At 48.3% G+C, this 26,523-nt stretch overlaps 1 protein-coding gene across 3 annotated transcripts in view; it reads right to left on the reverse strand.

Annotated features, from left to right (window-relative positions):
• Positions 1-26,523, reverse strand: part of SPNS2 (sphingolipid transporter 2) — a 120,176-nt gene that overhangs the window by 63,392 nt on the left and 30,261 nt on the right. For all 3 annotated transcript variants that reach the window (XM_027882148.1, XM_027882147.1, XM_027882149.1), the window contains exons 2-3: positions 22,353-22,418; positions 291-427 (exon numbers count right to left, since the gene is read on the reverse strand). In XM_027882148.1, the coding sequence (XP_027737949.1) occupies positions 291-427; positions 22,353-22,418 (203 nt within the window). The remainder of the gene's footprint in view (positions 1-290; positions 428-22,352; positions 22,419-26,523) is intronic.

A 26,523-nucleotide genomic window follows, 5' to 3' on the forward strand; every position in this document is an offset into this window, starting at 1 on the left:
CTTCTCTAGGATCTCCCTCAAAACAAAGCCCTTGTGTCAACAGAAACTCTTGCTCGGATACGCTTCATCTGCTATTTTTTATGACCAAAGAACAGCAGCTTTCACAGTTAAGCAAACACAGTTACACAGAGCACACTTCACCCACAAAAGGTCAGAGAAAGCAACATGCTAAATGTTAAATACACACCAGGGGGACACGTTCCCCTTGAGCGCTCCGGGACGGGGAGTTTTTCAGGAACTCTCCTTGTCCATCTCTCCAGGACACGAAGAGCCCTTGCAAAGAATCTTACCTGTTCGGTGATGAAGGAGCTGGAGAAAGTGACAGCTGACCAAAAGAAGATCCCACAGCTGAGGATGATCTTCCTGTTGAAACGGTCACCAAGGTAACCGAAGATCGGGGCCGCCACCATGAAACTGCAGATGAAAACTGCAAGGGAGAGAAAAAGGGGAAGAAACGTTTAATAAACATCAGACCAAGAACATGAAAACTAATTTTCTGCAAACCAAATCCTCCAGAGAGCAGTTCCATTTAATTAGACAGTCTGCAGCCCTGCCTTACGGAGCTGCACAGGCTGATGGGCTTTCAGAAGTCGGTGTTTCCTTAATCAAACAGATTTTTCATTCCCAGAGAAGCTTCAGACCCATGAACTCGTATTACTTGAAAGCACCAGCCCCTCGGAGTCTGCTGTGAGCTCAGGATCTGGGGATGGGCAAAACCAGGACAGAATAAATCAAGAGCTTCTGCCTAAACCTCACTGAGAAGGTGAAGTGGAGGTTGGAAGGAGTTTCAAGCAACGAGAAAACAAAGCCAAGGGCTCCCTGTTGGCTCCTGCAGCAGACACTGGAGAGAAATGGGCCACAGAAAGGTTCTTTCATCCTTCAACCTTCCAAGCAGTATTTGAAAGAAACCATGAAGCAGTGAGGAGAACCAGTGAGCACCCCACTGGCACCCCACTGGCACCAGCCCTGCAGTTAAAAACTCCCATCCCTTCATTTGGTCCTTTTGCCAACACTGAGCTGGGATCCAAACCCATCACTGAGCAACAAAGGAATGGCCTCATCTGAAGGACTACAAGTTCACCTTTTCCCTTTGTTTCCCCTCCAAAAAAAACCCTCAAAGCATTAACCCAGGATCTTCTGTCATGCAGGAATGAGGCTCTCGACACAGTGACCTCTGCAAAATCACCTCAGTTCAGAGTTCCCTCCTCCAGCCCAGCTCAAAACAACCTGACCACTGACACCCCTGAGAACACCTGAAGGGGAGCACTCACACCACATTCCTGATTGCAACTTGGTAGGTTTTAAGCTGATTTATCCCTGGATTTTGTCTGTCCACATCGGAGGAACTACATGGGTTTTACTGCTGTGCAGCACAAACTTTCTAACTTTCTCTGTGTTCAGCAAACCCAGGACTTGGGTGGGACACCAGAACACCTGGAGATCCCTCTTTAGGTCAGAGGTCTGGGTCTCATTAATTATCAGGCAGTTCTTGGAGGGCAGGGTGGGCTTCTGGCATTGCCCAACCCCAGCTGTCTGCTTTTAATTGTACAAAACAGGGTGGGGGGATAGAAAAGGTTAAAAAAAAAAAGACAAGAGCAAAGGGCACCCCCCCCAAACTCTCTCCAGTTGGAATGTGAGCATAAAATTAAAGTAAGATCCAAATTATGAATTTTTCATGGATGATGATCTAAGATAGTTCAAAAACGTGCAGAATGCTGAACTATGACTAAATGTCTCTCCTTTCTTCAGTACATTAAGATGTCAAAGCTGCTTTATAAATAATACATCCCCATTTGCATCCACATTTCGGGAGCCATACCAGTGTGTTTCTTTTTTGCACTGTGATATTTGATCTAAATTACAGATTTACTCCTTTTCCGTTTAGAGTAAAATAATTGGAGATAACAGAGAAATGGCAGGACCTGAAAAGCAGCACATGCAGCTTTATATCACAGATATTTCAGCAGTAATGCCGTGGACAGCATTGCTGTTTAGCTCACACATAAACCCTATTGACAGAACACTCAGTGCCTGCATCTATCCCCAAACCCTTGTGCAAATAAAACCTGTTGAATAAAAGTGTGAGTGTTTTCCTCTCTGTTTGACACAGAAACTACACCCAGAAGTGGCTCACAAATCTCTGCTCTGCTAAGGTGCATCTGCACTGGCCCTGCTCCAACAAGGCACTTAAGCACATGCTTATACTGGGCACTTCAGAGTCATCAATTCCATGATTAAATGCTTTCCTGAATTAACACCAAAGCCACTGGCACCTTGCAAGGCTGGTGCAGCAGCCTGGCACGAAGGGTTATGTGGCAGAAAATGCCCGTGACTCGCCCAGAGCGCTGTGCCCACTGCAAGTTTGACCTTTCTTTTGGAAGGACACAGCAATTCAGCCATCTCCAAATCACATCTCCTGCCATTCGTACGATGTGAAGCTAAAAAAGCTTCCAGGGGAAAATTAGGAAGGTCTGAGTCAGCATCCCAGCATTTCAGATCCTGAATAACCTGATTAATTCAGCCGCGAGACACGGGGGGTGAGACCCAAAATTCCCGTTAATTATTGGCATCAATGACCTCTGGGCCGTGAATGAAAAGTCTAATTCTGGAATTTGGGGAGGAAAAAAAAAAAAAAGCAGACAAAAAGCACAAAGCTCCTCTTTCCAATAAAACAACCCCAAAAAAACCATCGCCCAATGACTTCCCAACAACGTCCATCCTGCTGCTGCTGCTGCTGAAATCCCTTTGGAGGGGTTATTTTTGGAAGGCTCTGAGCTGTGAGCTTTGTCAGTGGGGAGCAGCTGACTTGACAGCTCCACAAGGTGTAAAACCAGAGGACAACGGAGCCAAATAAATAACAGGTAACGGAACACAGCTGTCACAAGAATAAATGCAATTTATATCAGAGTATTTACGACCCAAATATGCATGAGAGCACTGATTGACTCAAATAAATGCAGAATCTGATGGCTGTGTGGTCTGTCAGAGGGATTTGCCTGCTACAGGCATTCCCTGTGAATCAATTTTTGCAATTACTCCTGCCAGTGACAGCCCAGGCTCCTGAAGCCCAGCCTGGCTGGCAGAACAGAGGGGGATGGATGGAGGGCACAGTTCCAGGTGGGATGGAAACCTGAGCTACCTGAGACCAGGAGCTGAGGCTGTGGCACAGCTAAACACCCCAAAGGAAAGCCCTTACCCAGAAGGCACAAACCTGCAGCACGTTCAGCTGGAGAGAGAGGCAGCAGAAACAGGGTTAGTTGGTAGGAGTGGGCATAAGGCATTGCAGTAGAGGAGCCTGGCACTTGTGCCAGCCTCTTCCTCCCTGGCTTCTCTCCCCTCTTCCACAGCAATTTCTGTTCCTTGCACTCACCAACCCCCCAATTAACACCAAAGTGACACCTCAGCAGCTGCTGCTTCAGCTCAGCCCACGGCCACGAGTCTTTCATATTAAAGGAGCACTGGCACTGCTTCTGCCTCTTCCCAATCAACAGCTCCTCTGCCTATTTTCACCTGGGGGCATCTCAGAGTATTTCCAGCTCTTGAAGAGATGGAGAGTGCAAGCCAGGGCAGAGTTAAAAACCCCCTGGGATGTGGGATGAGCTCCTGCAAAGGCAGTGATGGCAGCAGGAGCAGCTGTGGGCAGGCAGGGCTCTGGCAGGCCCATCGTGGATGTGGCACAGCTGATTTCTCCTGGGAAAGGACCTCCAGCAGTGGCAGCGGAGGTGGCTCAGTCCCAGCACGGGGTGGAGCGGAGATACATTTCTGCAGGAGCAAATTACCGTGTGAGCAAAGGATGAATAAACAGACACATCACAAACCCCACGGAGGAGGGAGGCTCTTCTAAGTGCAGGTATTTTCAACAGCAGAACTCATTTGTCTTTATTTGTGGCCGAGGTGCCGACTGCGGTGAGGAGGCAGGAAGAGTGGAATTGCCCAAACAGGATGGCCTGGTGGCTATTTCTGCCTCTGGATGCCTGTCCCACCCTGCACGGGTGCACAAGCTTCTGCTGTGCATGGCTGGAATTACAACAATCCGCCAGCATGAAAATAAAAAAAAAACCTTACACTTCCCACCCAAACACCCACCAGAGGAGGAAACCATCCTGCTCAGCCTCAACTGCTGCTGCAGGTCAGTCACCTTGCAGGGGTTATGGCCAGGGAGCTGCTGTTCAAAACACACTTCCCAAGCCCAAGAGCTGCCTGTGTATCCAGTGGAAGAGTAAATCCCCCAGCAGTGGAAGCAACGGAGATGAGGGGAGAGCAAGAACTGCAGACTTTGTACTTAGCAGCCACAAAAAGCTCCTGAGTACCGGAAGCAGACTCTTATTTTTCTCCTCATTCCATCCAGACAAAAATTTCCCAGCTTGACCCTACAGCTGTTCCCTGGAAAGGCTCTGACCCACCAGCAATTCCAAAGACACCGTTCCCTCTGTCTCACTTGCTCTTTTCTTACATGGACTTACCAACCCTTTGTACCTCAGAGAGGGGTTTCTCCTGCCAGCAGGTCACCACAGTGTAACCAAGAAGGAAGAGAGGCACTGACAGAGGCACATTCAGAGGCTGCTGTTGCTCAGTTCCTGAAAGGTTGAGAGGATCACAGGCACCTCCGAGGAAAGGTCCCTTCTTTTGGTTTTGACTTGAAGCACAAAGGGCTTATTTTTTCCTGTCAGGAATAATGCTAGAAAGGTTCAGGTTCAGGTAAAAATAGCTCTTTCTACACAGGGATGCTCAAAAGAGGAAAAAACCTCATGGCTATCTCTGAGCTCTGAGTCAGCACGAAACCATCGGTACCCATTCCACTGAGTGAACGGGGGAGGCAAACCCAGGCAGACTCTGCCCCCTGGGACCTGCAATCCACCGAGACACAGCTGAGAACCACGTGCTGGGAGGCTGGGAATGTTTTCCCAACAACGAATTTCCAAACAGTGAGAACACCTGAGCAGGGAGAGCTCGCTGGGGGTGGGATCACTCGCGGGTGTGTGCGAGCACAGCCCTGCGTGACACACGGACCTGGCTGAGCCGCTCCCACCCCGGGGACCTTCAGGCCTCAGTGCACGTGTTTCTTGTGGGACCAGTTGCCATCTCCCTGTAACGGTGAATAAACACTCTCCAACAGCCCAGCCACCCCCTCTGTTCCAAAGACGTGTTTTTGCAATGCCACTTTTAATTTTCGGTTTCACTGTGGTCTTATGATGTAATAACACCACTCAGCACATACAAACACAGCACATTTAATCACAGCGGGGCTTGGGACAATTTAGAAAGGAAGTTCAACATTAATTTCTACTTCAGGGCTAAGGAAATCAAGACACAGGAAAGTGGCCTGCCCGTGATGAACTACAGAAACCTGGAACCCACAGAGGTTTTCCAGCTTCAGCAGTGTCCCGTTTACAGCATCATCTCTGTGTTAGAGGGATTTCTGAAGGTCTACCATCACAGTTAAAAGTGATTTGTTTTTTTTTCTTACAGCACCACTCAAGCCAAGAAAGAACAAAGATCCTTTCATGCTGCTGATGGTTCAGGCACAGCGTTGTGATGGTCAAGCATTGGAACAAGTTGCCCAGGGCAGCGATGGAATCACCATGCCTGGAAGTGTCCAAAAAATGTGTAGATGGGGCATTTAGGGACATGGTTTAGTGGTGGAGTGGGCAGTGCTGGGTTAAGGGTTGAACCTGATGATCTCAGAGGTTCTTCTCCAACCTTAAGGACCGTAAGAGGTGACAAAGGTGAAATTGGTACCCCGTGGTGGGGACATCCAAGGCCCTGGGAGATCTCAGCACCGTGACTTAAAACACTCACCCTTTGATGGAGATGAATTAGAACGCAATTGTTTCTACAAAAAACACCCCCTGAACATCATCACTGTCACAAACTCTCCTGTAGGTACCCTTGTTACAGGGACTTTGTTTTCCTTCATTGCCAATTCAACAGCCAGCAGATGGATCGTGTTACTGCGCCTTGCCAAGTGCAAGCCTCGGGATCAGCAGCTTCCAGACTAGCACACAGACTGGAAGCTTCTGACAAGTGTGAGGAGCTTTGAAACACGCCATCAGTTCCGTATGTCACACAAAGCTGTCACACACCGACGGCGTGGGACGCGGGGGGCACTGAAAAACAACAGGCACCAAAGTTGGGCTGAGGTGGGCAAAGGGGTGGGTTGGGCTGAAAATGCTCTCCCACGACAGACACAGGACAAGATGGGATGGAGAACTTCATAAACACTTTGTTGTGCGCTCCTATCATCAGCAAACTCAGGGTCAGTCAGGAGAAGGGAAAAGTCCGGCCCTTGGGTCACAAAAACACCGGGAAGGGAACTGAGGTTGCTGGTCAACAGTGACCAATGGCACCTGGCTTGGATCAGGAATAGTGTGGCCAGCAGGACCAGGGCAGTGACCATCCCCCTGTGCTGGCCCCACCTCAAATCCTGGGTTCACTTTTGGGCCCCTCGCTGCAAGAAAGACATTGAGGGGCTGGAGTGTGTCCAAAGAAGGGAACGGAGCTGGGAAGGGGCTGGAGCAGCAGGAGCAGCTGAGGGAGCTGGGGGGGCTCAGCCTGGAGAAAAGGAGGCTCAGGGGGGACCTTCTCGCTCTCTCCAACTCCCTGACAGGAGGGGGAGCAAGGGGGGTTTGGGCTCAGCTCTCAGGGATAGGACCAGAGGACACTGAAGTTGTGCCAGGGGAGGTTCAGGTTGGACATCAGGAGGAATTTCTTCACTGGAACAGTTTTCAAGCATTGGAAGGGGCTGCCCAGGAAGGTGGTGGAGTCCCCATCCCTGGAGGTGTCCAAGGAAGGCCTGGCCGTGGCACTCAGTGCTCTGGGTTGGGGGACAAGCTGGTGATGGGTCAAAGGTTGGTCTCGATGATCCTGCAGGTCTTTTCCAACCCTAATGATTCTGTTACTCTAAATTAATAATGAGAAAAGCAGTGTTTCAAAGGTGTGGACCTGACCACTCACGCCGTGCTCCTCTAGTGTCTGTTTGCCAGGACACTCAAGACCACATTCCCCTCCCTGCAGATGCCACTCATCAGTATTCAAGCTCCAACCTCCTCTCCTCCATAGGGAGCATGTTGCACCATGAGGTGCCAGTTTTTTTCCTTAGAGCAAAACTGCTATAAAATGTAAACAACATGTCTGGGATGGCTCTGTACACACACACATCAAGAAGGCTCGATACCACCCAGCCCCGTTTGCTGTGACAGGGTCAGAACCTGGTTACAAACACACCACTGACGAAGCCAGACAAGGCCTGAGCGCAGCTTGCCTGGCAAGTTCACAATCCACTCAACAATACACAAGATGCAGCCCCTGCAAGGACTCAGCACGGATGATTCCACCCCTTCTCCTCGCTGCAGAAAGCAGACTCTTCCAAGGGTTAGCCCTTATGTTCCCAGCAAAGGATATCCTGAAGCTTGCTTTGTTCACCTTGACCAACAAGAGTGATTGCTTCAGTGGGAATTTCTGGGAAATCCACTGCTTGGAAACAGAGAATCAGATAAGAGCAGCCAGAAGACCAGCACTCAATTTTTTCACTGTTTTTTATTAATTTCCTATATTATGCCCAAGAAGCTGCATTTAAAGATTCAGCCATTCACATCTTCCTTATTGCTAAAGCAATAAGTAGATAGTTACTCACAGTTATTATTTCTGCACCTACTGAAGTTCAGCTCCATCCTGCTGTACTTCAAAATGTTTTTATGCAAGTGTACCGTGGAAAAGCCAGCATTTTGCTGTGCTGTTCCATCTCTCTGGATGTCCAGCAAATTTACTAGCACCAGGAGCTAACTCGCTACAAGATTCAATTTGGAGCAGCTGCACACAAACAACATCATTTAAAAAGAAAAGAGGAAAAACCCCAACCTTCTGCTTTTCATGTTGGGAATTACAGTGATCACATTAGCCCTGTTTTAAAGGGATCTGGGCAAGCTGAAGATCAGTAAAGCAGGGGGTGTGTTCCTGGAGATGTGCTCCATAACACAGCGCTGCAGGGGCCACTGAACAGTCCCAGCCCATCACTTCCCTACTGCCTGAACTGGCGCTTGCCTGACCCTACATTGAGCTGGGTCTGGGAGAGCAGGAGCCACCCAGCCCCAGTGAACAGCTTTTCCAGGGAAATGAGAGTGTGTTTGGAGCAGAATGGCTTCTGTGGCCGCACAGGGAGCTCGATCAGGGGGTTAAAACATACACATGGGAACACCTGAGGAGGAGCAGACACCCCCTCTCCTCATCAGTTAAGGGTTGGTTCCACAGTCTGGCTCGTTCCATGAAGAAGGGGCTGTGACAGTTTGATTTCCATGGCAGTGCCATCCAAAGCCACACAGATCATTGCCCAGGACATCCTGGGATTGCTGGCACTTGGCAGCAGAGCCCGGAAAATGTGCTTGTCTGACAGTGTTTAAACTCTGTTTTTGCATTTCTTACCATTCAGAAGTGAAGGCTAAATAAGCCAAGGCCACTTCTGTTTCACAGCCACTTCCACTTAGAGTTGTTTTCCTGCAAAATGCTCTGTGTGGTGTGATTTAGACTCCTGACCAAAGCTGGTTCCTTGATTCACTGGGCATCAGAGCTGAGTTTTTTTGTTTAGACAGAACTGCTCATGATTTCTAATGGCAGCAGAGATCAGAACCCCTTTGCTAATAAACACACCTTAGTACCTGTAACTTTGCTACATCCCTGGAACATTAAAGGTCAGTACTGGGAAAAGCACAGAGGGCATCAAAAAGAATTGTCAAAAGGACAAAACAGGTCCTTTTATAGTAAAACATTAAATATGTTGGAAAAGGAACAGTGATGTGGGATATAGGGGAGATCCAGCACCATGAGTAGCATGGAAAAGGGGAAAACTGAATCACCTCCTCTCTTAGAAGACTGACCAGGTGGCATCAAATAAGACTGGCAGCTGAAAAATGCAAATTAAAGGAGAGGAGGTTTCACGCACAAGACTTAACTAAACACTGGGATTTTATCACAGAGGCCCCAGGAGCTCAGAGTTTATGTTATTTCAAAACAGGATTGAATGAAGTCCTGGGAGAATATCAATTTAAGGACTGTTGAAGATAGGTCCTCTTGTTCAGGAAGTCCTCAGCTATTCAGCTGATACCAGGGAACTATCACCACAATCTTGTCCTTTTATGTTCTTTTATGTGGGTTTTTTCCATATATATGTGCTACTGATCACAACCTAAGACAGACATACTAAAAGGACCTCTGGTCTGGACTGGTACAGTTACTCCCCCCTAAAAATTAAAAATTAGGAAGACAAAAGCAGCTCTGGCTGTTTGAGGCTCTGGTCACAGCCACCAGCCCTGCCCGGCCTCGGCGCTCACCCAGTGCGTGACACGGGTCGGTTTGTGCAGTCAGCGGCAGGGAAAGTTCATTAACTTAGTTAGCCAATTAGGATAGATTTGTATCCATTCTGGTCAGTCCTGAATTTGACACGAGATCCCAGAGTTCACAGACTGGTCAGTAGCTTTGCAGCACTGTGAGTGGCACTGCCACGAGGTTGGGTTTGTGCGACTGAAATACACCTGAAACCCTCTCGGCTGCTGTTCCAGAGGCAGGCAGGAATCGCTCCCAGAGCTCAGGGAAGGGCACCTGAACAAACAGCAGTTTTGCTTTTCCCTTTTCAGTGCAGTTTTCCAAAGTTCTGCCCACGTGCCACCCCTCCCAAGAGCCGCGACCTCCAGCCGGGAGGAGGCTGCTCCCGTTTGCCAGGAGGATGAACCACCTTCACCCAGGGCTCACAGCCAGAGAAAGGTGTCTTAAAAAAGCATTTAAATAACCACTAAGAGCTTTATTTTGTTCTACTCCCTTCCTCTCCTTGAGCCCTTTCTGTCCCCATTGCAATTCTGACAGCGGGCACACACAAAACCACATCCGCCTTGGGAAGCAAAGGTGGGATCTCCTCACAGGACTGCTCAGACCTTCCCCTGCGCCAGCACAGAGCTCGTGTGACCACCTAGAGAGCAAAATCCAGGGGGTGCTGAGGCCTGAAAACCAACCCTGCATCTTTTCTGGCGAGTTCCCTGATCCAAGGGCCGGGCAGGCAGCAGGGCCGGGATTCCCTCAGGGCAGGAACAGGGACGGGCACCTTTGCCCACAGAGCCTTTCCAGCCTTTAAACACACCAAGAAATGACAGCCCAAAGCCAGTAATGCAGAACAATCCAAATCCCTTGATCCCCGAAATCTGCATGGAGGACCATGAATTAGATTTAACTGGCAATAAAATACGGTCAATCCGTTAGTCCCGTAACAGAGTGATGCAACATTTGGATCTGGCATAAAGGAAATTAAAGTTCCTTGTTTCCAATTTGAGAGGAGTGTTTTTATCCTAAAATCAGGTTTGCCACCCTTCTCTTACAACTGCGCCACTAATCCCGCACCCTTCCTCAACCAGCATTTTAATTTCAAATAATTAACTGTGGTGCAACAGGAGTTACTCTGTCTCGAAGGGAAATTAATCTCAAAACCTGCTTCCTGCAGCAACAGAGAACAGGAGAGAGAGGAGACACTTGTGTGGTGTATTACTAATAAATTCTTTGCTCCGTGTTATTTACCAACAGCAGCAGCTTCCTAAGAAAAACAAGGCAGTAGGAAGTGAGTGCTTCCCCTTCTCCTAAGAATGGAATCGAGAGCTCCTCAAGCCTCGGTGCTCATGGAGATGTTCATCGGACACGCTCCTACCCCAGAGATTTCATCAGACTTGAGGTTGGTCTGGGTTTGTTTTTAAGATGGAATTCCTAAACAAACGACTGTTGCAGAGTGGGAATGCCTCGCTGACCTCTCCACGCAGCTCCCAGTGGCTTCTGATTGCATTTCTAAAGCAGGAGAAACTGCAGCAACCAAATAAACACCTCCCAAACGTGCCCCACGCAGCCAGGTACAGGGACAGCAGCTCAGGGTTCCATTCTGGAGCGAGGGATTTGGGACAGGCTGGGGCAGAGATGCTGGGTTTTCCAGCAGTCCTGGCCAGGAAGAGACTCTCAGCCATCACCTTCCAGCAGGGCCACAAGCTCAGGGGGGGATTTGGAGGGATTTTGGAGCTACCAGTCCTAAGGGCTACGCTGGTGGGGGGATGCTGAGGGTGATGAGGAAAAGCTGCATCAAAGCCTTGCAAATCCACAGAGCTCTGCTTTGGGAATGGGGAGGGGGACTCAGCTCTTGGCTGACATCGTTCCCAGACAGCCAGGGGGACTGACTGACTTCTCTTTAATTACTATGAAGTGCTTTAGGGGGCTGTTGTACCATCTATAGAGGGTAGGGAAGGGAAAACGGCCATTCTTGTCTTTTAGTGATGGAATTGGCTCTCAGCCATCCCAGCACCAACAGCCTTGGGACAAACATCTCCTCTGGAAGGACACAGGTATGAAATGAGCCTTTGCTCTCAATTTTAATGTCTTATCATGGACAGCCACCAAAGTTGTCCTACTGAGAGTCAGAACTGAAGACATCTTTGCAGATTGCAGAGCGACTGCTGGAGCAGGCAGAGCACAAACACAGGCAGATGGACAGGAAACACTTTGGGGTGAATCAGAGACAGCCGGGGCACCCCAGCTCCTGCTCTGGTGTTATCAGTAAGGCACGGGAGCAGGGCACTGGTGCCTGGACAGGGAAGGACAAGGAATCCTATTCCCAGCAGGTGTTTGTGCACGTGCAAATAAAAGGTGTGTCAGGGTTTGGAGCAAACTCCTTCCACACCATTCCTCTGCAAAACTGTTCCCTTTCCAACCCGAGCCATATGTCTTCAAGAGTGCTTTTAGCTGAGCAGTAAAATGCCATCTTTTAAAATCAGTAAAACTCAATAACTAAGGAAATTATCAGTTTGAAGGGAAAAAAACACAGATTCATCTCTGCATTTCAGCTAAATTCCTTCACAGAGGTCAGATCAGAGCTTTCTGAATTTCTAAACAGAGTGACTTCACCCTGGTCTCACACCAGTCATCTGGAGGAAAGCAAACATTTGTCAAATTAAACTGAGTTCTGAGGGGTGAAAATATATTATTTCTCATCATGAGATCTTCAGGAGGACATGTGAAATATCTGATTGTTATTTCACTCACTCCAAGACTCAGGCAGCACCAGCAAGGGGTTCTGCTCTTAAAATCCTGCCATCTGCAGCCTTATGCTAATTCAGTTTTTTAGGAATGGGAATATGGCACAACCCACAGAATATATGGCTGTAAAGGCAGTCATGGGCAATCGCTCCTGCTCGATGCTGATCCAGCAGCTCGGGATTGTCTTATTTCCCTCAAAGTTTTTCCTCCAACTTCCCCCCTCCTCCCTCCCAGGGATGTCAGTGCTGTTGACAGCTTCCCATGTATTTGTGTGGGGAACACCACACATTTCATGGCACTGCCCAGCCAGCCCTTATTTCTAAAGAGCTGTTTGCTGGTCACAGAGGGAATGTCAGGATTTTGTCCTGCTCCATTACCTACTTTTCCCTGAGTTGCCAGTAAAATGCAATCGTGCCTCATGCAGTGACAGCTCTCACTATATAAGCTGCCACCCATTAGGGACTGGACCAAAACCACACTGACTTTAGAGAGGAAATGTCTGCAGTGCTGACTGGGTTTCGATTCAGCAGCGACACAGAAAAAGAATCATCTCCTGATGGAATCTCACAGTTTCTCCTTAACAGCCGTGTCCGTCCTTCTGCCCCAGGCACTGCCAGTGAATAAATAATAAGTCCCCAGTAAAACATCTTTCATGTAGCCTCAGGAGACCACTTCATAAGAACATGAGAACAATGACATCAGATCAGAAAACCATGTAAGTCTTGCATCCTGTCTGTGACAGGGACAGCAATCAGATCCTTCCGAGGAAAGTACACAGAATTCCTGCACGGGCAGCTGAATTACTCACTGGCTGCCCCCAGCCCTCCCAAGAATTGTGATGTGTTATCCACATAAAGACCTGCTCTTCCAAGCTCTGGGCCTGACAACACCCCTCGTGACATTCATTTCCACTCTTCCCTGATGAGTTTTTGGAGCACTTTCCAGCCTCTGCTGATTGTTTCTGCATTGTGAGGAAAACATCAGAGAAACACCCCCCCAGCTTTGCAGGGCGTTCATGACCTCATGTGCTTTTACATGACCCTCCCTTATTATTAAGGACAAGCAAATTAATAACACAGGTGATCTTTAAACCTTCTCCTGCGAGGGGGAAGTGGAGAGTGGGTGTGTGGGACAGTGGGAGTGCAGCAGGGCCAGGGTTGGCCTGGACCAGACACGCTGGTCGAGTGGGGGGTGTGTGTGTGTGTAGGGGCTCTCACTGTCTGGTTTCATTATGAATCACAGTTCTCAAAAAAACAAAAAAGCAAGGAAGGAACTATTTGATCTCTCACTTACCCTGAATGGATCCTCATCTCTTACCCCAGCCATTACACTCACACAGCCACAGAAACCCTGTGTTTAGACACAAACAACTGCGAGGGAATAAAGAGGGAATAAACTGCTGAAGCACCGACCCAGCTGGATGAGCAGCAGTTGCTGAGCTGCGTTGTCCTGTCAAAGCACACAGGGAACCCCACCTATTCTCCTTGTGAGGTCAGGCACCTAAACAACAACATTGTTTTATAGATATATATAGTTTGTTTGGTTTATTTTGTTTTAAAATACAACAGGCTTTTTCCAGACAGCCACCAAACCCCACCTTAACAAGATCCACGAAGGAGCCAGAGGCATCTGGGAGGTGACCTCAAGACATCCAGAATACCCTCATCTCCCTCAGTAAGTTAAGCATTCATATACCCCAAACTACACCTTAAAATTGAAGGCTGCTTTTCCAAATATAGGCTTAAACTGAATGTAGACAGTGAAACCTTTCTTTTTCCTTTTTTCTTTTGGTGGTAAAGTTATTCTTTCACTCACCCATCTTTCTTTGGTGACTCATTCTAGTCACAAATGCTCTCATAAATAGCGCCTTTGTCAGATCTTGTCAATGATTTCCAGTGCTCAAAGGGTGTGGCCAAGGGCACCAAGGCAATCCTATTGTTATTTATATTGCCAGGTAAGTTGGACAAAAGCAGGGGATGCTGAAGGCACAAGCACAGAGCTCACAATTAACACCATCTGAGGTGACCAGGACCGCTCAAATCCAGGGACAAACCCAGGAACTGTGATGGCAGCAGAATTCAAAACAGCTATTTGAGAGCATATTTCAAATATCCTTCAAGGAAAAGCGAAACAAATCCAACTCAACCCCAGACAGACAAATCCTGTGCTGGGCAGGTGATCACCTTGCCTTTACAAACTGATGATCTGGAGCAGGAAGGGAGCAGGGAAAAGAGCCAGAGGAGAGACCACGCTGGCCAGTGCTGGGAGCAGAACACTCTCAGGCACGTGGTGGGATTGTTGGGGTGTCTGTGCAGGGCCAGGAGGTGGATCTGATGATCCCTGTGGGTCCCTTCCAGCTCAGGACACTCTGCAGTTCTATGAGTTGTAAATACAAGTCAAAGCTCAAACTGCTTTACCTGCACTGCCTCCCTAATTCACTTCCAGGTGCACCCCACAAGTAATTTATTGTAGCCATCCATTTAAAATTAGTGCAGCTCCAAATAAGCAAGTTATTGGAACTCCTTAGTTTTTTGAAGGCAACTCTTTGCAGGAAAGGTGTATTGAAATTATTGTTCTCACTTCAACACTCCTGTCCCACAGGGGAATAAATCAGAGTTGCCCCATCTCCAATGCAGCTCAACTCCAAAGCAGGAGGAGAATGATGCAGTAGGAGAATATGTAAAATAAATCTTCCTTCTGTAAACATCAGTGGATGAAAAGGTTGGAAGGAGGAAAGGGTTAAAACTGCCCAAATGTTTAATTAGGAACAGCCTGATGTATAACTGAGCAGGGGAATAAAAGATGTCAGAACTGAGCTTTCCTCTCCACTGAAAACCAAAGCACTGCCCTGCCTGCAGCAGCAAAGAACACAGGGATGTGTGAACCCCTCCTACTGCTACTCACCCTGTCAAATAACTGGTTTTCATCTGAGATTTAAACACTTGAGCCGTCTTCAGTCATCTGACTAAACCTTGGAAACAACTAAAGAGAGTTTTTAGCAAAACCTGTTTATGTGTGTTTACATTTTTTGTCAGAACTGACTCTGAGCTGGGGTGAGGAATGGACTGTGGTCAGTAATATTTTCTCTCCAAACCCAGGTTCCCTCCATAATTTAGGCAGAAAATAGGTCTTTGCTCTCTAATCTCCCACCAGCACACAGGAGACACCCTGAGACATGTGCATGGACTGGGGGCAAGGGGAGATTTCTTCTGAGCTGCTGCAACAATGCACCATTCATGCAGCTCAGCCTTACTTGTGCTCATTGGAATCCAGTCCTGCAGGCTGCTCACACTACCAACACCACCAGGAATGTTCCCTTTTTACATAAGTGATGCCCTAGAATTCATTCTCAAAGCCAGGTACAGGTGCCTACGGATGAGTCACTGCTCAGGGGTGTGTGGGTCTAAGCAAGGGAATCACTGCAGCCCCTGCTGACATGTTCTTCCTTCTGCCAGGGCTGTGGTTCCCAAAATCGTGGCCCCACAAGGCAACAGCAGGTTCTCTGCAGCCAGACATGCAGCAGTGTGACTTTTTTAGTGGTCTGATGATAAATCACTGCACAAATTCGCTCACAGGGGTGCAGAGTAGTCTGGGACAAAATGTTTGAGAAGCACTGGTTTGGAGGAAAAGCCACCTGGAACTCCAGATGGGATGGTGGAGAAGCAAAACAACTGCATGGACTGGTCCAGGACCCCAACATTCCCACTACTACAAATACACCCTGGTTCTTCCAGAGCCTTCTGGAAGCTTCCTGACTAACCCCAGTACCTTCCCTTCATTGCCAGGCAGCACCTTCAGAGCTCCAGAGCTCCTTCACACCCCGTCAAGACTATCTGGGCTATCCACATGATCTCTCTCTCAAATCCAACACCTCCTCCCACAGCAGTGCTTCCAACAGTCCTGTGTCACCCTGGACATCTCCCAGGGCACACGGACCAAGCCTGGCCTCTGGATCATCCTTCTCACCCCCCAGTTCATAGAAGACCCTGATCCAACTTCCCTTAAGGTCAAGGCAAAAAATCTTCCCCTCTGGGCTAACACTTACCTTTATATTGGGTATCAATAGCAACTGTATGCACAGACCTAGATCAGGGTACAGAGCAGAAATGCAGGGCTCCTCCTGATTCAGAACACCCACAAACACTCCTCTGGTCACCACACTTGAAAATTAAACTTAACAGGCTCAGTGAAAGGCAAGAATTAAAGCTAAGCAGGTTTTCCACTCCTTACCAAAGGCTTTTAGTGCCACTGCAGAGGAGGAGGAAAAAAGTAAGCTCCTTGTAAGGTTTTGAAGGTTTTTACACTTCCCTTCCAGAAACTGGTAGTCATTAAATACCTGATAACTGATAATGTAACTCAAACGTTACATCCCTCATTCAATATTCCAAATATGGTGGCAATGGAAAAAGTCAAGGCAGCCAGACCAGCCCTTCTGAACTATCTGGGCACAGTGCAGATACCAACTACATGAGACTGCACAGCTGGTAGAAAGGGGAGGGTTTTGTTTCAAAGAATTGCACAGTGCCAGCAAAAATGCCACCTTCCACTGTACAGAGCTGGAATGGAATTGTGAGGTTCGAGGAACACGTCTGGGGGGATGGACAGGCTGGGTCAGAAGCTGTTCAGACTCTGGGGGAACGATAACTACTTCTCTGAAATCTGTGGGAAATCTTTCCCCCCGTTGTTACAATAAATTACAGAAGTGAAGACGACCTTGGCAAGAGGTACCTGAACTGCAGCTCGAGGGGAACCAGGCCAAGATCTGGTGCCAGGACAGACGTGCCACGGGCAGCACAAGTGCCAGTCTCACTCATCACAACCAACCCCAGCACCTGCCCTGTCTGAAAGGCCAAAAGGACAAACCCCTCTTCTGCAAAGCAGGGAGAGGGGACGGGAAAATGAATTGTCACCTGGTGTTAGTGGCTGTGCAGCATCAGAAAATGAAGGCACTGGTGAAGGCAAGGCAATCTGCAGCTCCCCTGTTCCACAGCCTGCACTCACCTGCTGACACGTGGAACACAAAATGCAAGGCTGGCTGAAGCATTTCCCTCCCCTCAGCAGGAAGCAAGGACACCTTCCCTTCCCTCCCTTCCCTGCCCCTTCTCCCCCCAAAGGATTGTCTCCCTGGAAATGCAGGGCTGCCCAGTGAAAGTGCAGGCTGCAAGTGGCATTTTTACAGTCTGCTCCTTGGTGTGTGGGGCACTGGGCTGGGGCACAGACCCATTTTCCTGTGACCTGCTCACTGATTCAAGAAAATGCTTTCACTCTTGATTGCAGAGGCTGAACTGCTTTCATGAATCAGCCCCTCAGATTGCTGTGACCTCTTAAGAGTATCAGACACTGTTCTAGCATACAGGAATAAAGGACTGCTGGAACTTGTAAAGGACTTAGGTGGGAAATAATCAAGCTCTGGACTATCTCAGCTCGCTCTAGTAAAATTAGTAAAAGCCAACACTTGTCACAACATTAACCAAGGCACTCTGAACACAGAGCCCTGCTTTTTCTTTATTACCTAAAATTTCCCTGTTTAATCCCTAGATCAGCAGCATCCTACAGGAAGCTGAAGAAGTTCAGGTTAAAAAAAAAAATTACGCAAAATGAGATATGGAAAGAGAACTGGGTAAAAAGGTGTTGCTCGTTGTTGATATGACTCAGAGGATCTCCTGGCAAAAAGAGGACTCCACTTTGCCCTGGAATTTTGAGCCCCACATTGCCAGAGAAGGAATCTGGATTTAGGAATGCTGAGTGTGGTTGGAAGGAGGGAAGATGACAGTGGGTAGGACATGGGGGTCCCAGCCATCTGAAATCTTAAGTCAAGAAGAACAATCACAAGGCATTTTGTCTCCCCTCCTGGACTAGACACCTGAAGTACCAGCACCCTGGGAGGTGCTCTGGGGTAGGAACCCATTCACTCAAAATGAAAGCCTGTGAATTTTAAATAGAAAACAAGTGTGTCTAGAATATGATTTCCTCTGTTCTAGCAGGAAGTTAAGCAGGAAGTGAAAGCTGAAGATGTGATTCAGTTCTGCAGAGCACAGCTGAGGAGCAAGGCAGCATCTATTCAGGTAAAAGCAGGTGGTAGGAAAGAAATGTGCAGCATCTGCACCTCATGTCATCTGCACGTACTCAAGGGCAGCCCCCAGAGGGGGTGGTCTGTGTGGAATAAACAGAAATGCTGGAGCATCACAAGCCAGTGACAAGAAGATGGGAGTCAGGGGAATTGAATTTAGCAAGTCTGATTTATCCCACCACTGCCCTCCCACTATTTCGAGCCCCCTTCTCACAAGCACAACACACCAGAGCCCCTCAGGTGTTTGATTTGCAGGGTTGCCATCTACTACAAGGTTACACCAGGGCAGCCCAAGAGGCAGAGCAACCCTGTAATTCACCTGTAATGAGTCCTCCCATCTCTCTCACCTCCTCTCCTTTCCTGGCACGTGCCCTTGTTCTGCACACCTGTGCTTACCAGGGTGTCCTCTGGTGACACCCCTTTGCTCTTTCTGCAGACAGACACTCTGTCTGCATTTCCATGGACTCCCTGCCATCCCCTCCCTTTGATGCCTCCTCAGTTTCCACTTGCACAAGCCCCTGAGCTGGAGGATTCAGGTGCCCATCCCCGAGGACAAACCCCTGGCGCGGAGCACTGACCTCTCTGAACACTCCGTGCTCAGGAACTGGCCCACAGTTCTCACCCTGGCTCTGCCTCACACCTGCTGAGCCACTTCTGGGCAGGTCACTTCTCCCCTCTGGCTTCCTTGGTCTTCCCATCTGTAGAAAAGGGCCAGCCTCATTATCCCCCCACTCCAAGTATAAAACATCCTGAGATGTCTGGAAGACAAACTGCACTGCGAGCCAGGCACTGCTATTCTTGGAGCTCTGGGGTGGCACAGACACAAAAGCAACATAAATCCAAGGGCAAGGAGAGCAGACAGAGCAATAAAGCACAAAAAATGAAGAGAGAAGGGGGAAAAAATCTAGTGAAAACCAGAGTACAGCACTGGGATATTACTCTCATGGTCTAAGTATCTATGGAAGGATAACACTATTCTGAAGCAGTTTTACAAATCCAGTTGTCCACCTTCTCAGTCTTTGTGTTCCCAGAGGCCTGGAGTTCTGTAGCTGCTCCTACCTAACTCCACACATGGAAGAGGCTTTTGGTATGGTCTGGTTTATAAATAAGTTGACTGCCTATAGCTCAAGGAGGCAAGGAGATGCTCTACCACCTCCTGAGATCACTCAGGATTATCCAGTAAACACAAAGAAGTTTGGATTGCAGACCTGAAGGCCAGTGAACCAATCCAATATTTATGTAACTGCACATGTAGTGCTCTAAAAAGGAAGATCAGCCCAGAATGACAGCATCATCCAGAGCTGAGGGAGGCTGGAACAGCACATTTTATGTGTGTTACTCTACAGTGCTCCTGAGCAAGCAGCAGTTGTGCTCCATCTGTCAGCGTGTCCTCTGCTGTCACAGGATCCTTGCTGCACACACCACCACCTCCTGCTGCCTTCCCTCAGGGATGAGGCTGGAGTGTCCTGGGATTTTTCTGTGCAGGGCCTTACAGTGTCCCCCCAACCAGTCTGCATTACATCTCTTGGGCAATGAGCCACTCCTACCTGGGGATTAATGTAAAAGAAGACAAAAATTCAAATTGTGTCTTTGCAATTCCCAAGGAACCAGCCCCCTTTGCTCCCCAGAAAGCATTGGGAGCTCAGGGTGTGTGGATTGGCTTTTGAATGTTTGGAGGGACAGAGGTACCAGACTGGCTGTACCTGCAAAGAATGGGCTATGGCATGAACACAGGCTCAAACACTACCTTTGGGGATTTTTTTCCCCCTTGCTGTTTGACTTTTCAGAACCATCTCCTCCTAAAAAACCGTGTGAAACTTTGTTTCTCCGTTAAAAGGATTTTTTAAATTGTTTATTTTAAAGCCTGTCTGATGAGCGATACGAACTGCCAGCAAATACTACACTTCACTCCCCCTCATTAACATTGTAAATTAATTTAGGACTCGTTTAGATGCAGGATTAACAACCTGAGGGCTCACTCACTCTTTATTCAGAGGGCATACTCAGGATGAGCAGTGTCTCATCTCACATCACTCAGTTAGTTCAGCAGGACCATCTCTGGGGAAGCAAAGGATATTTGTGTCCCTGCTTGCAGAGGAGCTGCTCGAGGTTAAGGCAGAGGTGTGGGAGACACCAGTCCTGGCCCCAGCTCTGCTGCAGGTCCCTCTGCCCCCCTGGGCAGGTGCTTTTACCCTCTGCATCCATCTTCCCTGAGTTGCACTTGCAGAGAGGTCAGCCTTGGAGAACAGAGCAAGGATTAAAAGCAGTGTTTGTGGTGGTGCAGGGCAGCATCTTTTATTTCTCCAGGGCTAAGGGTACCAGGGCCAGCTGCCAACACAGGAATTTGCTAAGCTGAAGTAATATATTTAATGCATTTTCAGCTACGTACCCCTACCCTGACTCTTCTGTGAAATGGTGCTTTATTTTGGGAGCACTCTTGTCCTCTGATGGCACTGTGATTAGGGCATTATCCATTTTGCACGAGCAAAGTCAAGCCCTCAGTTTTCAGCTCAGAAAAGAACAAAACCACCCACCAAGAGAAAAAACTGCTCCTGACACACTCAAGAGCAATATCCTGCAACACCTCAGTGATGCTGTTTTCAGCTGCCCTGTGTGTTCGCTACAGAAATAAATAACACTTCTCGCAATTAACAAATGAATGCCCTGTTGAAGCTTAGCTTTTACTTGCTGTCCATAAATCATCTGCAGAAGCATTCCATCCACTGAGGGGAATGAAGATTAAACACACGCTTTGGCAAGTGTCCTTTCACCACCGGAGTATTTTCTTGCAGGCGCTTTGTGTCTAACGCTACGCTGAGGACCTGCTCCTCTGAGCACAATAAATAAACACAAATCATTGCTGTGGAAAGGAGCCTGACAGACAAGCAGTGCCACTTTGGGCATAACTGATTGATGCTCCTTATAATCAGTGACACTTGTGGAGCTCAGCCTGGCCTGGCCACGTGCTGCTCACAGCGGCTCAGCTGAGCTGGGCCCACAGGGGCAGCACTTGGGAGGGTTTCACACAAACTGGGATTAGTTGGCTGTGTCACAACATCACCAAGAAGCTGCAGCCACAGATGAGGGCCCTGCTGTGCCACGGAGGAGATGCTGCAGAGCTTCACCTGGTTAGAAATCAAATACCAGTTGCTGGGGCTCCAGGACATTCTCACCTTCGGTGTGATCTTAAAGAATGATTTTATACAGTCCAGTGTTTGCCACAGTTCCACAGACAAGCTCCTGACAGGAATTAGGAATGCACTGGGATAGCACAGGAACACGTGTCTCTCTGGCACACCATTCACAGCCACCTCAACTCTCCTTTTTTTCAGAGATGTGATTGTTGCAGAGTGGTTCCCTCACACAGACAACAGTGACAAGACAACCCCAGCACCACAAATCTGTGACTCCAGCTAAGAGTTGTGCAGGAGGTTTCCAAACCAGGCTGTTTCCTTACAATACTGCATTTCCTCTCTGGCTACTCCTTTCAGCTCTCCACAAGGATCCAAGAGACAGCACTCAGTGTCATCACATCCAGCACACACAGACACTCTGAGCCACCTCAGGACCAGAGGCCAGACCAGCTGGGTGTGTCCTGGGGCTGTGCAGCTCTGCCTGCAGGGCTCTGTGACATTAAAATCAAATCCCTGGACATCACAACTGCAGTAACCCTTCCTCAACCACCACCAGAGGCACGTCTGAAGGTAACAGCACCCCAGGGCAGTTGTTAATCCCTGAGTTCCCATGGATGCAATGACTGTCAGCCCTGCCTGCAGCTTTCAGCCTCAGGCACTTGTCCTGAGGAGTTTTACATTTTCAGGCCACTGTCCATTCAGCAGATTCTCTGGAGAGCACGTGAAGGGCATCACATGTCACACTTATTACCCACCTGAAGCAGTGAGAACAAGAGGATCCTGCTGTTGGTTTATCATTTCTAGGGGAAGCAGCCATCTCCTGCTTGAATTTACTTGTCAAATAATATCATTAGGTTTGTTTGCTTTTGGCCCATTCTACACTCAAGCCATTCTGAGCCCCAACCTCCTGCCCAGCAGCAAATCAAAGCCAAAACACCCCTCGTGTTTATTCAGCCTCCTAGGAAGGGTGTATTTATTCACCTTCCTAGGAAGAGTAAATTCCACAACCAGTGTGCCCAAGGGACACAAGTAAGAAATCCATAAACACCCTTTGGAGAAGAGGAAGGTTCCAAAAACCAAGGAGAGGACACTCTTACCTGTCTGTAACAAACCAGCCCCGCTGTCCTTGACTCCAAAGTGCTGCTGGATGTCCAGTAACACACCTGCAAGGAAAACAGAGAGCTTTAAATACCAGTATTTCAGACAGATAACTTCTAAAGTTTGCATATTGGCTTCTTTCTTAGACATGCACACTCAGTAATTTTGGGCTGCTACAAGAAAAACAGAGGTAGGCAGATGTAAGATCATGCAATGAGTTTGGGACTTAAATCCTCATGAATGAGAAACTGGTCTTTCCTTTCCACTTATATAAGAGCAGGGTTTTCTTCTTGTGTGTTTTCTGCAGAATCCAGACCCACTGCTTGTGTTATTTTACAGAAATACAGGGAAACTGATTCTGCCCCTTCAAATGGTTTGACAAGACAGACAGATTGAATCCGAGACAAGTTTTAGCACATCTCTGTTGGAAGGAGATATGACACACTGATAGGAGCAATGATGGGAGCTTTCCTATTTAACCAGTTCTGGGGAGCTCTTACTTTCAAAACAAAGGTAGCAAATAAACTTGAAAGAGCTCAGTCAGAGTGACCAAATGTTTAACTTTAAAGCAGCTCCACAGAGAACCGAACCCAGGCTTCTCTCTGAACCCCCAAATATATTAACTGGCACATAATCAGCAGGTTTTGCAGTATTCAATCAGCAAGATTGGATGTTTTTGTTTCAAAGATATTAACACATATAACATCAGGTATCCAGGAACAGCCCTGCTTTTGTAACCAACTCCAAAGCAAACCACAGGAGAGCTCTGGGAGCTCCTCTTGGGGGCCACATTTGCCAAGCTGTTCATGGCCCAGCTGTCCCTGTGGATGCAGATCCACGGGCCTGGATGTTTGTCTGGGGTCTAAATAACCTGCATCCGATTTCCTGGGTCTGGAACAGGGACGGTTGCTCTCTGAATATCTGGGGCTTCCTTATTTAGGCTCCTGTTCCTCCCCAGACCTGAGGATATGCAAATATAATCAGAACAAGAAACACCATTCTCTAACTACCCTGAACATCTATAAAAGTTCACCTCCAGCTCAAATTCTGATCCAGGGCTTTTTCCAAAGTGATTCTGCTCATCACTGCAGGTCACAGGAATCAACTGAGCACCAACCTGCACTCACTCACCATAAATGTCTTGTCTTTTGGGACTGCCAGGATCACACGTAATGACAAACATCCAGAGATAAAACACCCAGAGATAACTATTCCCAGAAGACATGTGGGACAATGCCAAGAAAAGAGTCATAAATTAAAGGTACTAAAAGAAAAAAAAATGGAGAGCAGGAAATAAAAAGTAAGAAAGCTCGTTTGAGCTGTTCTGTACTACTGCTACCTCACCATTTAATCAGGCCAGCACTCAGGTGGGCTTCAGACCATCAGGATCTGCCCAGAAACATCAGTGCAGCCTCCTGCACTATCCCCCACTTCCCTGCTCTCCCATCAGACTGTTCAGCCCGGAGCAGACACAGCTGAGGGTGGGGAAGGGTGTCAATGTTATCAGTGTAACATTGCTGATAGCACAGGGGCAGGGCCGGGCCGGGCTCCTCTCGCTGCTGCCCAGTGAGGGAGGCAAAGGGCACCGACTGAAATCCAGCAAATTCCATCTAAACAAAAGAAAGAAACCTTTTTACTGTGAGGGAGGTCAAACACTGATGTCCAGAGAGGCTGTGGGTTCCCAGCCCTGGAGATACTCAAACCCCAGCAGGACACAGTCCTGCTCTGAGCAGGGGCTCGGCCTCGATGAGCTCCAGAGGTCACTCCCAACCTCAGTTACTCTGTGATTCCATAATTTCCTGAAGCATTAAGAGCCTGATTGCCTCCAGCCCGACACACTGTTCCCCTGTGTGCCTTTCTTCTCTTTTCTTTTTTGGAGCATTGCTGTCCATTATAATTCTAACAGGAATTTCTTGGTTTTCCCTCACATGGCAGACAGATTTAACTCCATGTACAAGGTGCCCTGGCATTTCTCAGCTGTGCTCCCCTCACCTGCTCCATTAATAGCTGGGATATCGTTATCCAGGTTATATCTGATGAACAAAAATGAATTTGCATTTGCCTAGCAAGAGCCTCCATGGCTTAGCTGACTTAACTCCTCCCCTTGGTGTCCCACCCTTCCACAAAAATAAAAAATAAATAAATGTTTCTTTTGCAACCCAAGGTTCAACCCTCACTTGACTTAAGCAGCTCTGAAAACCTGCACTTTGTGCTCCTTTCCTGCTTGGTCTCAGACTGCCCACGCCAGGTGAAGCTCAGCAAGTCAAAATGACTCGTGGGCACCATAATCCCAATTTTATGGACAATGAACCCATCAAGAACAAGGAGGAAGAAGGAGGAAACACTGTATTCAGTGTTTCGGTGTTTTCTCACGCTCTCCTATCATCACTCAGACAGGTTCCAGATCATGAGAAATTATCTGTCCAGTGGCAACAGCTCCACAGTCCTACAGTGATTCTTCACACAGCAGACCACAACGTGTCTTACAAGCTCCTGTAACCACAAATAAAACACATGAGCAGCCACCTTGGGTTAATCCTACAGCCTCATTCTGGTGGTGGAAAGTGGGTTCTGGGGAGAGTCAGAGCAACAGGACAATGAAGAACCACAACTGTAAGTCCTGTGTGAGCTTGGGAGAAGGTCTCAGAAGATTAAGAGAGATCTGCATGTCTAATTGACATGGATTTCCTACTCCAAGGCTATTTCATATTCCCTTTGGACTACAGGTGTTTTGATTTGGGTTTAGAGCATTAAATTAGAGGCAGCAGCAGGCAGATGATGCAACACGTCCATGAAGTGATAGTAGTTCCCCTGCTGTGGGAGTTTTCCTGCTCAGCACACTCATGTGGGAAGACACTCCTCCTCCTTGCTTAAATTTACTCAGCTCTGTTTCCACCTCACCGTGGCAGTGACTCAGCCCAGACTTTAATAAGATTTAGGGATGCAATTAAGCAATGATAGACCAGGGGAGAGCACAGGAAAATGATAGAGCTTTTGACTTTCCCTTGTGTGAGGGGAAGGCCGAGGGCTGGAGCCGGGCCCCAGACAGTGTTTTGCCTGCAGAGATGCGCTCCAGGTGTCTGCCAGCGCCCGACATGTGGCTGGGCACGGCCTTTCTTGGATTAAAGCTCATCCCTGTGTCCCAGGAGGATCTCAGAACAGGCACCAGCCTTCCCTCCCCCAGACAGCCCCTCCGGAGGGTGCTGGCCATTGGGGATGGCTGCGTGATCGCACAGGGGGTGCCAGCACCGGCTATTTCTTAAGCACATTCTGCGTTTTCAGGACCGAACAAACGCGGTGCCAACCTCCCAGAGCGTCTCACCAGCCCAGCCAGACTCTGTTAGTGCTGATGCAGAGCTTGGAACTCGACAAGGGCAGCACCCAGCCAGGAGTGCTGATCAAGATGGGCACGGATTCAGGGCTCCCTGGGGAACCCAGAGGGAGCAGGGCCTGGCTCCTGCAGCCCTCTCCAGGGCACTTCCACCAGACCTGCTGTCTGACAAAGACACCGAGGCAGTTCTGGGACTTCTGGGGGCACTAGGCCTTAAAAGAGGACCTCTAAGAGCAATTGGGAGGATAAAAGGGTGTGGAGTGTTAGAGATAGGGAGGGCACGTCAAGTAAATGGGAATAGGAACGTGGGTGACCTCACCCCCTCCCAGGGTCAGAGGGTTTCCAGGGTACTGCTGACATTTGTAATGACCATTTCACAAGCACTGACTATAACAGACCTAATTCGGAGGCTTTTGGAATGCAAATCCACATTTAATGGCCCGAGTTATCTCTGTTTTAAGGGAAATACTTTGGGAAAGGCCAATTTTCCTGGAAGTGTGTGGTTCACACTTAGAGCAGCGGGGTAGGTGGTACAGATGAGGCATGATCAGATAGGTTTTGTGTTCCTGACCAAAGCTACAACAAATCAGAGGCTGCAGGACTCAACATGGGTTCTTCACCTATTTACTGCTGCCTGAACACCTGAATACAGAGTAAGAAACACTGTTCATAAGCTAAACCACAATGAACTCACAGTTTCAAAGCAAAAAGACATTAGAGCTTCCCTGGGAGAGGCCCATTTTCCAGTCACCAAAACAAAACATCGTGATTTGGTTTCAAAGCAGGTGTAAAATGTAGAGTTGGCCCGTGCAGAGCTACAGAAGCAAAGCCACAGGTTC

Source organism: Empidonax traillii, unplaced genomic scaffold (genome assembly GCF_003031625.1).
Source record: "Empidonax traillii isolate 1590-97213 ecotype Southwest subspecies unplaced genomic scaffold, ASM303162v1 scaffold101:size1699134, whole genome shotgun sequence".
NCBI lineage: Eukaryota > Metazoa > Chordata > Aves > Passeriformes > Tyrannidae > Empidonax > Empidonax traillii.